The sequence below is a fragment of the Nomia melanderi genome, chromosome 2 (genome assembly GCF_051020985.1).
Source record: "Nomia melanderi isolate GNS246 chromosome 2, iyNomMela1, whole genome shotgun sequence".
NCBI lineage: Eukaryota > Metazoa > Arthropoda > Insecta > Hymenoptera > Halictidae > Nomia > Nomia melanderi.
In genome coordinates, this window is record NC_135000.1 from 3,186,702 (window position 1) to 3,199,426 (window position 12,725).

Consider the following 12,725-nt stretch of genomic DNA (forward strand, 5'->3'; position numbering starts at 1 on the left):
ATAAAAGGATATAATCTGTTTTCGCGACATTATCGAGCTCCTTAGGAAGGCAGATGCAGAAAATAAATCACAAATACGCCGATAATATTTATTACATAAAATAATCGGCAACGGTCAAGTACAAAACGATAATGATAATGATACTCCAGTAAGTTTTTAATATCCTTTTATACAAACACATTCATTCGCATCGCAAACATGCTATATTTATTTTTATTCAGTCAGTGATCCTTTTATGTGACTATAAAAAGGTGGAAGATCAAATGAAATAAATTACAACAATAATTCGTTACCAAATATAGAACTTATAGGACTATAATTATATTACGATGATGAACTTAATTTGCAGAATATTTTACCCTTCGATTTGTCTTTGCATTGATATCATTACAAAACACTTTAAATGCTGCAAAGAACTATCAAAGAACACTTTTCTTTCTGTACAATTACAACTGTTCGTTTTCCATTGCAACAAAAATAGTTGCATAACGTTATTGGTTACTGTGTCACTATACATTGTACAGTTATACAGCTATAAAATTACAATTTTCAATTACAGCTCATCGTGCTTTTTATCGTCTTCTTCTTTCTCTTCTTCGCTCATATTTATATCTATAGTCTCTGTTTCGGATTCTCCCTCAGCTTCTGTCGAAGCAGATTCCTCTTCTTGTGCTTCCTCTTCTTCCGGTACTTCATCCAGAGAAATTCCCAAGGTCTTTCTCATCAGTTGTTCCACGCTATGTGCGAAACTAGCAGTTTCTGTAAGCATGTACCCAGATCGAAGAGTGGCTGTTCTGAACATCATCAAAGCAATCTCTTTCGCTGTCTCATCAGCAGTGTCTACTTCCACGCGTCGCAACAATTCTCTAATGAGAGGATGTCTTGGGTTAATCTCCAGAGTCTTCTTCTGATTTAAGTAATAAGTTTTCTGTGGGTCGTCGCTCTTTTGATGGGCATTAGAAATCGCAAGTCTTTCCATGTTCCCAGTCCAACCGAACATACTGGCAACCAAAGCACAGGGAGAGTCTGTTAAACGTTCAGACACTTGAGCTTTACTAATGTGATCCTTCAAGATATCATTCAACCATTTCACTAACGGCTCGAAAGTTGTTTTTAAATGTTCCATTCTTTCCTTGGCCTTGTCACTTTCATCAATGGAGAAGCCTTCCTTCGCCACGTTTTGGAATTTCTTGCCGTCGAATTCGGGAAGGGCAGAAATAGCATATTCATCAACAGCCTCTGTTAAATATAAAACTTCATAACCTTTTTTGTCTAATCTTTCAACGAATGGAGATTTCTTTACTTCTTTCTCTGAAGAGCCAGCAATATAATAGATGTACTGCTGATTGGGTTTCATACGAGTGACATAATCTGTCAGTGTCGTGGAACTCTTCTGAGTGGAAGATTGGAAAAGTAGAAGCTTGGACAGTCTGGCTCGGTTCTGAGCATCTTCAATTACGCCCAATTTAATATTTGTACTGTATTCCTTCCAGAACTTATCGTATTCTTCTTTTGGAATCTTCTTTATCATATCTAATACTTTCCTAATTAGTTTCTTCTTAATTACTTTAATAAGCTTATGCTGTTGCAAGTTTTCTCGGGAAACGTTAAGAGGTAGGTCGTCGCTGTCAACAATACCCCGAATGAAAGACAAGTAATTAGGCATCATGTCAGTGAATTTATCGGTGATGAAGACTCTTCTAACGTATAACTTAATGTTATCTGCTTTAGTGCCATAACGGTTGAAGCTATCGCCAGGTTGAACTTTGGGAATAAAAAGAAGTGATTTGAAGGTGACCTCACCCTCTGCAACAAAATGAATCTTTGCTAATGGATCTTGAGTATCTTTTGTTAATGCTTTGTAGAAGTCATTGTAATCTTTCTCTTCAACTTCTGATGGTTTCAATGTCCATATAGGTTTAGAGTCGTTTAGCAACTCCCAATCCCAGACAGTTTTATCAACTTTCTTAGTTTTCTTTTCTTCTTCAGCATCCTCAACCTTTGCATCGTCTTCTTCATCTAGTACTTTATCTTCAGGTGCATCCTTTTTACTTTCATCTTCCTTTACTGGTTTCTCTTCATCTTCCTCTTCTTCTTCATCAACTTGAATAACTTTACTGCTCCACAGATATATAGGGAAATTAATGAATTGTGAGTATTTCTTTACTAAATTTCTGATTGTATCCTCCTCTAAGAAGTCCAATGCTTCATCCTTTAGGTGAAGGCTGTAATAATAAATAAATTAGTTTCATTGAATACACATTCTTGACTCGTATATAAAAAATATTATTTTCAGTACCTGACTGTTGTTCCTCTCTTTAACGTATCCCCTCTTGGATCCTCTACAATACTGTAACTAGAGCTATCAGATTGCCAGATATACTGTTTCTCGTCATTATGCTTCGATGTAACGATTACTGTGTTCGAGACTAAGAAAGCGGAATAAAAACCTACTCCAAACTGACCAATCATATCATTTAAATCCTGAGTATTTGATGTCTCTTGCATTTTGCCCAAGAATTCAGCAGTACCAGACTTTGCAATTGTTCCAAGATTATTAATCAGGTCATTTTTATTCATACCGATACCAGAATCAGTTATACTTAATATTTTATTTTCTTTATCTGATTTTATTCTAATCGCTAATTCAGGATTACTATCTAGAACAGTTTTATCTGTTAGGGACAGCAACCTAATCTTATCCAGAGCGTCAGATGCATTGGATATCAGTTCTCTAAGGAAAATGTCTTTGTTCCGGTACAATGAATTTATAATAAGTTTCATTATACGATTAACTTCAGTTTGGAACACAAATTTTTCAGCCTTGTCCCTCAGTTCTTTCATTTGTGCAACATTTAATCCATCTAACTTTATAGCTTCTTCTTCTCTCTGTATCACTTGGTCATCTGTGGAATATTTATTCACCTTAGAATTATTTCAAATTAATTAGGAACAATGTATTTAATGTTACAAAACATAAATCAAATGCTCTATTTAAGTTAGAATGTGACCATAAAATGGGTGGATTTATTTTATATCTGCACTTATCAAATTCAAGGTTAAACTTAACTTTAAATCATTATTTTCTTTTAAACTTTTATTATATTCGTCAATAATACTCAATGAATAAAGATTAAATTTTAAGTTTCGGGTTTAGGAATTCATCAGTTTAAAAGTTACATGTATATGAAGTTAATTGATAAATATGTATATAGAATAGGAGAAACGGTTCCAATCTTAATGATCTTGAAATATATTGTCAAGGTCATCCTTTTGCACATTTTTTCCTTTGACAAAATTTGATCTAATTCACAATTACACGGGCTTTATGACAATATAGGCTTTTTGGGAATTATAAAGTAAAAGTGTGGGCATTGGTTAAAAGGGGCTACGCCCCCTGCATCACCATTTCATAAGATATAGGCCTACTCATATTAATCTCTATCACCTAAGCAAACATGTATGCAAGGACATATCAAACTATTGTAATTGAGCCTGATAAGATTCACAACAAAAATTAACAATGTGTGACTATATCTGTCATGTCACAAACATGTTTATGTACATAGAATTTAACATAGAAGTAAAATATGTTTCTTGCAATTATTTTAAAAACTAAAAGAAAGCACCATTCTTGTCACAGGAAAAAGTTGTTCATAATGATGACCTTGACAATGCATTTCAAGATCAAAATTAGAGCTGCCTCTTGTATTCTATATTCATATTTATCAGGTAACTTTATATATGCATAATTTCTAAACTGATGAATTCCTGAACCTGAAACTTAAAATGTAATCCTCATTCATCTGGTACAAGTAAAAAAAAGTTTAAAGAAAAATGGTTTTTCAAAGTAAGTTAGATAACTTTTCAAGATAAGATCCCATATGCACATTTCCTATAAGTAAATAGATCAAAAAAATAATAGACGGAAAAACTATTGTAAATACGTAAAAATTGTATGTAACCTGTTCGAGATCCTTCACGACTTGCACCCAAATCGTTCTCAACGGTTTCAACATCTTCCTCAACCAAATCTTCAGCACTAGCTAGCCCTAAACAATTAATATATAGATTTAAACACTCTTTTCTCGGTAACTATTATTATATTAATTAACGTACCTGTTAAAAGGAACAGGGCTGCTACGAACAATAACGCTTTTTTCATTGTTATCATGAAAGCTTCACAAATAATTGCAGGAAAGAATCGAAAATACACAAAAGCCTGACCTAAACACCTTGCTCTGCTGTTTCAACTCCGACTGTCATATAATCTGACCACGACGCTACGTTATAGCAAGAGGAATCCAACAACATTCACCAATCAGATGAACCCACGCAATGCACGTCGACCAATCAACGATAAGCCGGTTACAGCTCGGTCCAAATGTCTTCTTCGCATTGGTGGATAAACGTAACACATGGCATTCGGAAATTCTAGAAGTTTCTATTTTATTAATTCCCTTTATTTTAAATGAAATTGATGTTAAATATACATTGCATCAATTTTTATTATATTTAATAATATACAATCACTTAAACTGTAAATAAGTTTGTACATATAAAATGTTTGTTTAAAAAAAAATCGATTCAGCTATATTTGTGATTACCATGAAATGGTAAGTTAACTACTGAAACATTGGTAATGTAAATTCCTATTATAATGACTGTCAATTATTTCTTCCCGCCAATATAATTCGTACATGAACCTATCCTCATTTTCACACTTGAAAATATATTTTCATAATTAGGCTGAACATTAAAACAAAATGAGATTCATATAAGCTTTGTAATGTGAAGTGTACAATATTTCTTATTTACAAAGATGCTAATAGTAACTACATGTACAATTTGAAATAAAAGTTCTTCCACTTAAATTAAATTTATATAGAAATAATATCTTGCATATCTGATGTATTAATTTCTGTAGGCGAAACATGCTTTTGCTAAGAACAAAACATTATTGTCCATATAGCGTTACAGCTCAACAATCACTTATAACAATAGATATAAGTAAAGGAAATAGATCGTTAAAAACAAAGACCGGATATTACTGCTGCACACTGTAACTACACCTCAAGAATATCGAAAGTCTGAACTGTTTAATTTACATTTACACTATAAGGCTACGCAAACAGTAGTTTGTAAAGTATCTAGAAATTGTATACGTAAAGGTACTTTGTGAGGGGTAACTATCACGAAATAGAAAGTTAGACATTTGTAAAGTTTTTAAACAATTGTACATTCATGAAACAATAGAAGTCGAATTCGCAATGTCGTAAAGATGTCTTTTCTAATCTTGAATGTTCCATCGTAAGCAAGTCCTTAAGACTTTTGCCATACGAGACATAGCCCTCCGATAGGAAATCGGTATTGGCAATTGATCACGCGTGAAATTTTTGCCAATACACATGTTGTGACTATTTGGTCGTTATGGATACGTTGTACGGACTATTGTATGGACAATGTACACAACGAGCACACCTTGTTTTCGTATGTGAGGGTGGTGTCGATCAACGTACGTGTGATCCACTGTATGTTGTCCTATTGAATACGACTAGCCGCGTTAAAAGAACTCGGCACCGTCACTTCCCTTCCGGTCTTCTTCAGAGTAATCACGAACCATTCCTGATCCTTATCCACTGTCTACTATTATAAATAATTCTCTGCAAAACTGGCGCGCATGGTTTAAACTTCCCTTCCTTAAAACCGAGGTAAGTAAATACAAACTTAATACTATCAAAAAATAAAAAGAAAAATAAGATAAAAATATGCGCAGTCAACAATTTACCGTATCTTATTAATGTCATACGCTGTTCAAATTATTCTTTCGGCAACAAGAATTCGCGCCATTCGAGCCGCATGCGTCAATTTCAAAATAATTCATGAAACAATTTACGCCTAACCGAGACTAGCATGATACGCACACAAATTATTCTAATCGATAGATGTACGAGAAATTACATTGGAATCAAGCCAATACTTTACCCTAACTCCGTATACTAGAACTAACTTCGACGCATGTAATTAGCTAAACGCGTACAATTAATTAAGCCAAACAATTAGCCACACCTCGCAATGAAATAAAATGAAGCTCATGTTTTTTCCCTATCATAACACGCGACGTATTCCGGGAGGCTTGAAACGGAAGCAAATTGTAGTGTTCCAGTAATCCTAGATTAGTGGATATCAGACCGCTCTGCCACTGGAATCGGTCCAATAATGTGTTATCTTACTTTATTTTTGGCTACCAAATAAACTGGAAATCCAATTACGAGCGGAACTCACTTCCTGTGAGTTTGCACAAGGAAATAATCGCGTGCGTTGTTTCATTTAATCGCTTATACTGAAACTCACCTCATTCGATATCTCTTGCCTGGACATCTGAATCATACTTGCCGGGTGAGTCAACGGAGCACGAGTTTCTCTTTCAGGGATGTTCTTTAACAGGCCGCAAAGTGCGACGACGAGGCAAGAGACTGAGATGATAAATAAGGCCCAACGGGCCATACACGCAACCACGGATTCTATAGATAAAATACGCCTGCTCTGCCTGGCCAGAGGTGCCAATGGCATCCTCGGTCTTGGTAGGTAAGTTGACAATACTTTTCACCTGATATATATTGAATTATCTGATAATCCGTGGGAATTTCGAGAAAGCGATTAACATGGCCTCTTTTACAGAGCGTTCCGTCGCATGGACGACGACGGCAACAAGAAGCTAAACATCGAGGAGTTCACGAAAGGCTTGGAGGAGTCAGGTTTAGACTTTTCCGACGACGAGGTGAAAGAGATCTTCGACAAGTTCGACACCGATGGTGACGGGAACGTCAGCGTGGACGAATTCATCGTTGCCATACGGGTAATTCGAAGTTTTCAATAGACGTGGCGCTCAATCGAATTGCACGGATGACGAAGCATTTTCGCCTGTACAGCCTCCGATGTCGCAGAACCGCAGGAACGTTGTGGATCAAGCGTTCAAGAAATTAGACAAGACCGGGGACGGCGTGATCACGGTCGATGATTTGAGGGGCGTGTATAACGTGAAATGTCATCCGCGTTACATAAGCGGAGAGGAAAGCGAAGACAGCATTTTGAACAAGTTCTTGGCCAACTTTGAACAGAACAATACCAGAGACGGCGTCGTAAGAACAATCCATTTTTTTCTCATTAACAGGAACCCGCGAACGCTTCTGCAACGTTGTTCGCCCTGTAACGTAATTATATGTTAATTGCAGGTCACAGAAGAAGAGTTCATGAACTATTACAGTGCTATTAGCGCGAGCATCGACCACGACGCGTACTTCGATTTGATGATGCGAAATGCTTATAAGCTCTGAACTTTGTACACAGCTACAGTCAACTCGGAATTATCGGCTTTATCAAGGACGTTAAGCTTTCACGGTCAATGCCAGGAGTCAAAGAATACAGCATACTTATCTGGGGCACAATTGTGTTCATTATTTACAACCCGAGCAGTGAACGTATTCAACTGTCGGATATTATAAGGCCTCCCTTATGCAATAATTAATGATTTTCAAACGCTCGCTATAGTCTGATTCTTTTCATACACGGTTGTCCCGTGACTAAGCTATTCCGTAATGAAGGCAACGAGGAAATAATCTTGCAAAATAAGCTCCATTGTTCTTCATAAGCGTAGAGCAGCGGTTCTCAATTCGATCCATAGGCGTCCTTTGATGCTCTGCAAGTAAAGTTCATTTGTGAGTTAACTGCACCGCGTTGGTCACGTTTGAGAATCACTGCGTTGAATTATTATCCTATTATACAATTATATGAATTGTATGAGTGCATAGTATGTAAGGAACAGAAGTTGGTTATAGGGTCCAATACAGTGTAAACATATATTTACTTACCCGAAGTAACGAGATATAAGAGGAACAATTATCCTGTTAAAGATTAATTAATATTTTAACCGACGTTTCGCGCTATCCAATGTTATTATATATTGAAAGGGCAAGAGAAAGAATACTTTAAATATTGTACTTCATTCCAAATAAAAGTTTGTTCACTCTAATGTTATAAAATATTAAAATAACGTTTATACTTAACCATACTGTACAGTCATTTCAGTATAAAGAAAATACCATCGGCTTTCATTACTGCGTTTATCTGTGTGAAAGTAATTATTGCGATTATAACGAATTTTTTGAAGTTATTTATTACCCACGTACCAGCCAGCGGTATCAAGAAACATCCTTATCGTGGATGATAAAGAACCAAATAGCAAACTACATTGTATCTCAATCATTATCAAATAAAGTCAATAAGCATCACAAAAATTGTTTTCAGCAACATTATACTTCCTCAATCTTCTTGCAAACGTAGACGGAATTTATGCAGATTGATTAATTAAAGTCAATGAATACCTCTTTAACAAGATAATTCTCCGTAAATGTGATCCTGGCAACCTTAATGATTCTAAGGTTTCTCATTTAAATCTCAATTTATAAGTGAAATACTTGTTTCGACCTTAATAGTTCTATAACTTTTATAATCCTCACGTCTCATCCTGTTCCATGTATTTACATCAATGACTGAGTAAAATGATTGTTGATTACCAGTGCATAAGGCAGTATTTCCTACATAACTACAATTTCTATTGATAGTGTAAAAAACATCAATCAAAAGGGAAAAAAAAACAAATTTGCATCGGCCGGGAATCGAACCCGGGCCGCCCGCGTGGCAGGCGAGCATTCTACCACTGAACCACCGATGCTTGTTATATTACGTTGACCACATTATATATCAGGCAATTTCTGATTATGTTTATTGCGACGAAATTATTGCAGTAAAATAAACGTATTTATTTCCTAGTCCTATATATTCTTCTGACGCAAAAGTTACTTGCTATAGCAGTACACGTATGACATTTAAACGGATAAGCCTATCTATGTATTAATGAAATAAATCAAACAATATTAATACCACACTACGGGTAATACTATGATCTTATTCAAAATTTATAAAATTCTGTACGATTTAATTATTTCCTACAGCCCTTAATACAGGTGTAAAAATAGTACTCATCGAGAACATGAGTAGAAATACTCTTTAAGGATCTAACATTTAGACTATAACTTAGACTGTGTAAATCAATACAGATTTCTGAACAAAAAATTGCATTATAAGACCTTTTTCCAAATCCTTTAAAAAGATTGTAAATCGTTTTAAACGGCTGCTACCGTATATAGCCGGGGCACAAAGTCCTCGCTGTCCCTACTTAACCCAAACCGCAAATGACCCACTATTTATATAATAAACAACTCCGTAACACGTGTACAAGGGACGGTATATCGTTGAAACTCTATCCGTAAAACCCGAGTCATCAAAAAGCTTGTAACAAGGAACAGATGCGATAATCCTCGAGGACCTCGTACCCTCTCAATTGGAGTAGAGCAACGGTAAGCCTGGACCCTTGGTGTCCTGCCGTGCGAAAGGCCGTAACTACCTAAGTAACCAGCCAGCTATTTTCACTTTCCTATAACGACCGCATCATAAATTAAAGTATTAATTAACACGCGTGAAACAAAATTATGCAAAAATGTAAGTTACCTCCCCGGCGGGGAATCGAACCCCGGTCTCCCGCGTGACAGGCGGGGATACTGACCACTATACTACCGAGGAGTCTTGATACTTGTTATTTTTAAACAAAGTATATAAACAAATTAGTAATCTTATAATCACATGTTCAAGAAAAATACGTTACTCCAAAAGAAATCATGTATTTTCATATCTTAAACCATTAGTATCTTCATTTTTCATTTCAAAGCATTTGAATATATGTAGCAAATGGAGCAATCAAGTCAAATCTCGTAATAGTCTTAATAGAATAACATTTCTCCAGTAGACGTTGAAACCCACGAACACCTGTAAATGAAAGGAAAAAAACAGCTGAAATATTTAAGACATTTAATGAAGAAATTGGAGTATAGCAATAAGTTGGTGGGGAGAGGAGAGTCGGGAGGTGTGCGTCGAGTTTATATAAGCTAGGCGCACGCGCTCGGGAGCCCAGTATCGGAGCAGTGTTGCTTGCGCAAGTTTTAAGGGTGTGTGTTTGTGTCCTGCGCTACCGAATTCACGTCCAGCTCTATCATCATTGTCACCCTGCCTTTCACCGAGTTACCGAGCGTCGACCGCGTCTGACATATCGTTGTTTTATCCTCGCGAGAACTGAGCGGGAACTTGGACCAGCAGATTCCGAAAACGGTCTCGCTGACAGTGATGCGCAGCTGAACGGCAGAAATATATATCGCTCGTGGAGCGTGCACGCATTGTGTTGTCCGGGGACCCCGCCAGTGTTTTGGGAGATAATTTTTAGTGAAACGTGTACTCCTCTGTGAAGGAGTTTAAAACCTGAAATGATCGGATACTCGACCGTCACTGCCGTGGTGTTCCTTTGCGGTAAGTTGAACTGCAGATCATTCTGTTTTTTTTTTTGTTCCCTATCCACGTTGATAGAACTCGCCGGAGTGAATCACGGCGCGCAATACGCCACGAGTAAACAACGAAGAGGGGAAACGCAAACGATGGGAAAGGACGGGCGACGATAGTGAATTCAACGCGTGTAAGATGATCGCATGCATCAAATCATATACCTTGCGAGCACCGTATGGTTTTCCCTGTTCACGGTAAAGATACTTTATTAGCGGATCAGGTATCAGGGATTTCTTATTACGTGTGGCTACGCAGAATTCGATTTGAAATGGAGAACATTCGGTTTCCTTGAAAATCGTCGGACATTGTTCTATGGAGAGGCGCACTGTAAACTTGAATCGAAGTCAACAATGTTTAAAGAATGATAAGGCAACCTTCGATCACGTTCGCATAATCGATAAGAAACAAGCGTGAAACTCGAGAACGGGGAATAGAATGTTCGATGGATTGGATAATCGACATCGATTACGTACATATGATTTATAAACGTAGAATAAATAAACGAGAATGAAAATAAATCTTTTTCTTGCCGGGCGTATACCCGTTTTATTGCAATGCACGTGTGACGCATACATATCTCATTTTGCTTTCGCACTTTGTACCTCTTCACATGCATTTTGATCTTCTCAATTGCATTTCATGATAAACAAACGGCAGCATAGATAATGTTGCGCATATCAACAGTGACGTATAGAAAATATATTGATATTATAACGCTGATTTTACAAATTGGAATTCATCGAAGGTTTCAAGATAATGCGTTTCGTAACCGAGACGCTATATATGACGCGTTTATTTCCGCCTTCGTCGAAGGAATAAGCATACTCTAAAACCAAGCTTCTGAACTTCGACATTTGAAACTGAAGCCGTAAAAAGCCGGCCAAAGACTTTGTTGGAGTTAACCCTCTTCAGTCTAATTTTCCCCCTAGCAAGAAGATTATTAGATTACTTTTAATCAGATAAATTACTCAGTTGCCTGTATGTTTTCGTTTCAGGTCTCCTTGGATACACCAACTCTCAAGTAAATACACCTAATACAGATGAACTGTTAAATAAAGTTTCTAATGTCATAGATTTAAAAAATCTCAATGCTTCCACAGTGCCAGATCTATATAATTTGAATGTATCTGCGATACCAGCTTTTGAAGATGCAAAAAATCTGTTCAAACAAAAATGTGATAAGAATGGAGGCGAAGGTGTATATGAGAATACTGTTGTAGCTAAAGAGAAACTGGAACAGTGCCTTAAATCTTTTGTGAACTTCACACAACTTGAGCAAGACATGGAGAAATATAAACCTACTGGAGATTTAGACTTGGTGTTTAAAAGATATTGCCGCAAGACTCCTGCTCTTAAGGATTGCATGAAAGAATTCACCACCGCCATAGAACCTTGTCTAGAACCTACAGAGAAAGAAAATAAGAAGATACTTCTGAACATTACTGATTCCCTTCTAAGTTTTGTTTGCTTTAAGGAAGGAGATCGTATTGCACGTATGTAACAAATATTGAAATTTGTATCTATATCAAAATTGTGGGTTGAAACTTTAAATGGATTTTTTATTGTTTACAGTGTTTATATCTGCAAATGGACCAGAATGTCTGAAATCAAAGCAACAAGAAATGGAAAATTGTGCCAACACTACTTTTGGGAAGTACATCCCTTCGGTAGATCCTGCAAATATGCTTTCATTGGAAACTCTTCCAAACTTTATCCTTGGTAGTAAAGAATGCGGGTAAGTAAATATTAAAACTTGTAATATATTTAGTTTTCAACTGATCATTAATCTGTTTCTGTATATACAGGGATATATCTACCGTTCAAAATTGCATTGTTAAAGAACTGGAAAAGTGTTCAGATCCCACACCTGCTAACATTGTAGACTCGATATTCAGCTATATTTTACGAGTGACACCATGTAAAAGTATGATGTCTGATCAAAGCAGTGCTTCTACATTTACAACTAGTTTATTAATGATTACAAGCTTAGTATTTGTATTACTAAGACTTGTTTGAACAAAATGGATTAAATTTTGCACCATACTTTTCGATGTCATTAAGTACATGTGGTAAAATTCTTTTTTTACATCAATACTTCTTTTTATTACCTTACGATCCTATAAAGTAAGTACTCACGATGGGATATTAGGTTTTTTAAATGTAAAACATATTTCAAACATACATGAAATTCAATGAAAGTGAAGTCTGAATAATTCATAAACATTGAAAACAATTTTCTTTTTTTTTTGCATTATGTAATTTAAATTTGTCTA

At 36.1% G+C, this 12,725-nt stretch overlaps 3 protein-coding genes and 2 non-coding genes across 10 annotated transcripts; 2 read left to right on the forward strand and 3 right to left on the reverse strand.

Annotated features, from left to right (window-relative positions):
* Positions 1-74: 74 nt before the first annotated feature.
* Positions 75-4,289, reverse strand: Gp93 (heat shock protein 90 Gp93). The gene is made up of 4 exons (XM_031974103.2): positions 4,120-4,289; positions 3,966-4,052; positions 2,300-2,906; positions 75-2,225 (listed from the first exon to the last, which is right to left on the reverse strand). Exons 1-4 carry the CDS (start codon positions 4,172-4,174, stop codon positions 554-556), a joined length of 2,421 nt encoding a protein of 806 aa, XP_031829963.2. The 5' UTR covers positions 4,175-4,289; the 3' UTR covers positions 75-553.
* A 1,265-nt stretch (positions 4,290-5,554) lies between these two features.
* LOC116425864 (calcyphosin-like protein) lies at positions 5,555-8,066 on the forward strand. Of its 3 annotated transcripts, none has more exons than XM_031974104.2 (5): positions 5,555-5,711; positions 6,432-6,588; positions 6,682-6,859; positions 6,933-7,142; positions 7,236-8,066. In XM_031974104.2, the coding sequence occupies exons 2-5, from the start codon at positions 6,434-6,436 to the stop codon at positions 7,335-7,337; spliced, it is 645 nt and encodes a 214-aa protein (XP_031829964.1). In that variant the 5' UTR covers positions 5,555-5,711; positions 6,432-6,433; the 3' UTR covers positions 7,338-8,066. The 3 variants fall into 3 exon arrangements, with proteins under 3 accessions (XP_031829964.1, XP_031829965.1, XP_076230312.1); XM_031974105.2 differs by having other exon boundaries at positions 5,583-5,711; positions 6,448-6,588; XM_076374197.1 differs by lacking the exon at positions 5,555-5,711 and having other exon boundaries at positions 6,364-6,588.
* Positions 8,067-8,663: 597 nt separating this feature from the next.
* TRNAG-GCC (transfer RNA glycine (anticodon GCC)) lies at positions 8,664-8,734 on the reverse strand. Its single transcript has one exon. It is a non-coding gene; the product is annotated as a tRNA-Gly (tRNA).
* An 836-nt stretch (positions 8,735-9,570) lies between these two features.
* On the reverse strand, positions 9,571-9,642 carry TRNAD-GUC (transfer RNA aspartic acid (anticodon GUC)). Its single transcript has one exon. It is a non-coding gene; the product is annotated as a tRNA-Asp (tRNA).
* A 370-nt stretch (positions 9,643-10,012) lies between these two features.
* LOC143174229 (27 kDa hemolymph protein-like) lies at positions 10,013-12,544 on the forward strand. Of its 4 annotated transcripts, none has more exons than XM_076364715.1 (5): positions 10,013-10,419; positions 11,448-11,473; positions 11,553-11,945; positions 12,025-12,187; positions 12,258-12,544. In XM_076364715.1, coding segments are annotated over exons 2-5 (768 nt in total). In that variant the 5' UTR covers positions 10,013-10,419; positions 11,448-11,472; the 3' UTR covers positions 12,469-12,544. The 4 variants fall into 4 exon arrangements, with proteins under 4 accessions (XP_076220830.1, XP_076220827.1, XP_076220829.1 ...); XM_076364714.1 differs by lacking the exon at positions 10,013-10,419 and adding an exon at positions 10,468-10,646; XM_076364712.1 differs by having other exon boundaries at positions 11,448-11,945.
* The last annotated feature ends 181 nt before the right edge of the window (positions 12,545-12,725 follow it).

Coding starts and splice junctions, on each gene's coding strand:
- Gp93 (XM_031974103.2), bottom strand. CDS start 4,174: ATGATAACAATGAAAAAAGCGTTATTGTTCGTAGCAGCCCTGTTCCTT. Junction 4,053..4,119: donor AGCCCTGTTCCTTTTAACAG/GTACGTTAATTA, acceptor TTAATTGTTTAG/GGCTAGCTAGTGCTGAAGAT. Junction 2,907..3,965: donor TCGTGAAGGATCTCGAACAG/GTTACATACAAT, acceptor AATATTCCACAG/ATGACCAAGTGATACAGAGA.
- LOC116425864 (XM_031974104.2), top strand. CDS start 6,434: ATGTTCTTTAACAGGCCGCAAAGTGCGACGACGAGGCAAGAGACTGAG. Junction 6,860..6,932: donor AATTCATCGTTGCCATACGG/GTAATTCGAAGT, acceptor TCGCCTGTACAG/CCTCCGATGTCGCAGAACCG. Junction 7,143..7,235: donor ACAATACCAGAGACGGCGTC/GTAAGAACAATC, acceptor TGTTAATTGCAG/GTCACAGAAGAAGAGTTCAT.
- LOC143174229 (XM_076364712.1), top strand. CDS start 10,377: ATGATCGGATACTCGACCGTCACTGCCGTGGTGTTCCTTTGCG. Junction 10,420..11,447: donor TGCCGTGGTGTTCCTTTGCG/GTAAGTTGAACT, acceptor TTTTCGTTTCAG/GTCTCCTTGGATACACCAAC. Junction 11,946..12,024: donor GGAAGGAGATCGTATTGCAC/GTATGTAACAAA, acceptor TATTGTTTACAG/TGTTTATATCTGCAAATGGA.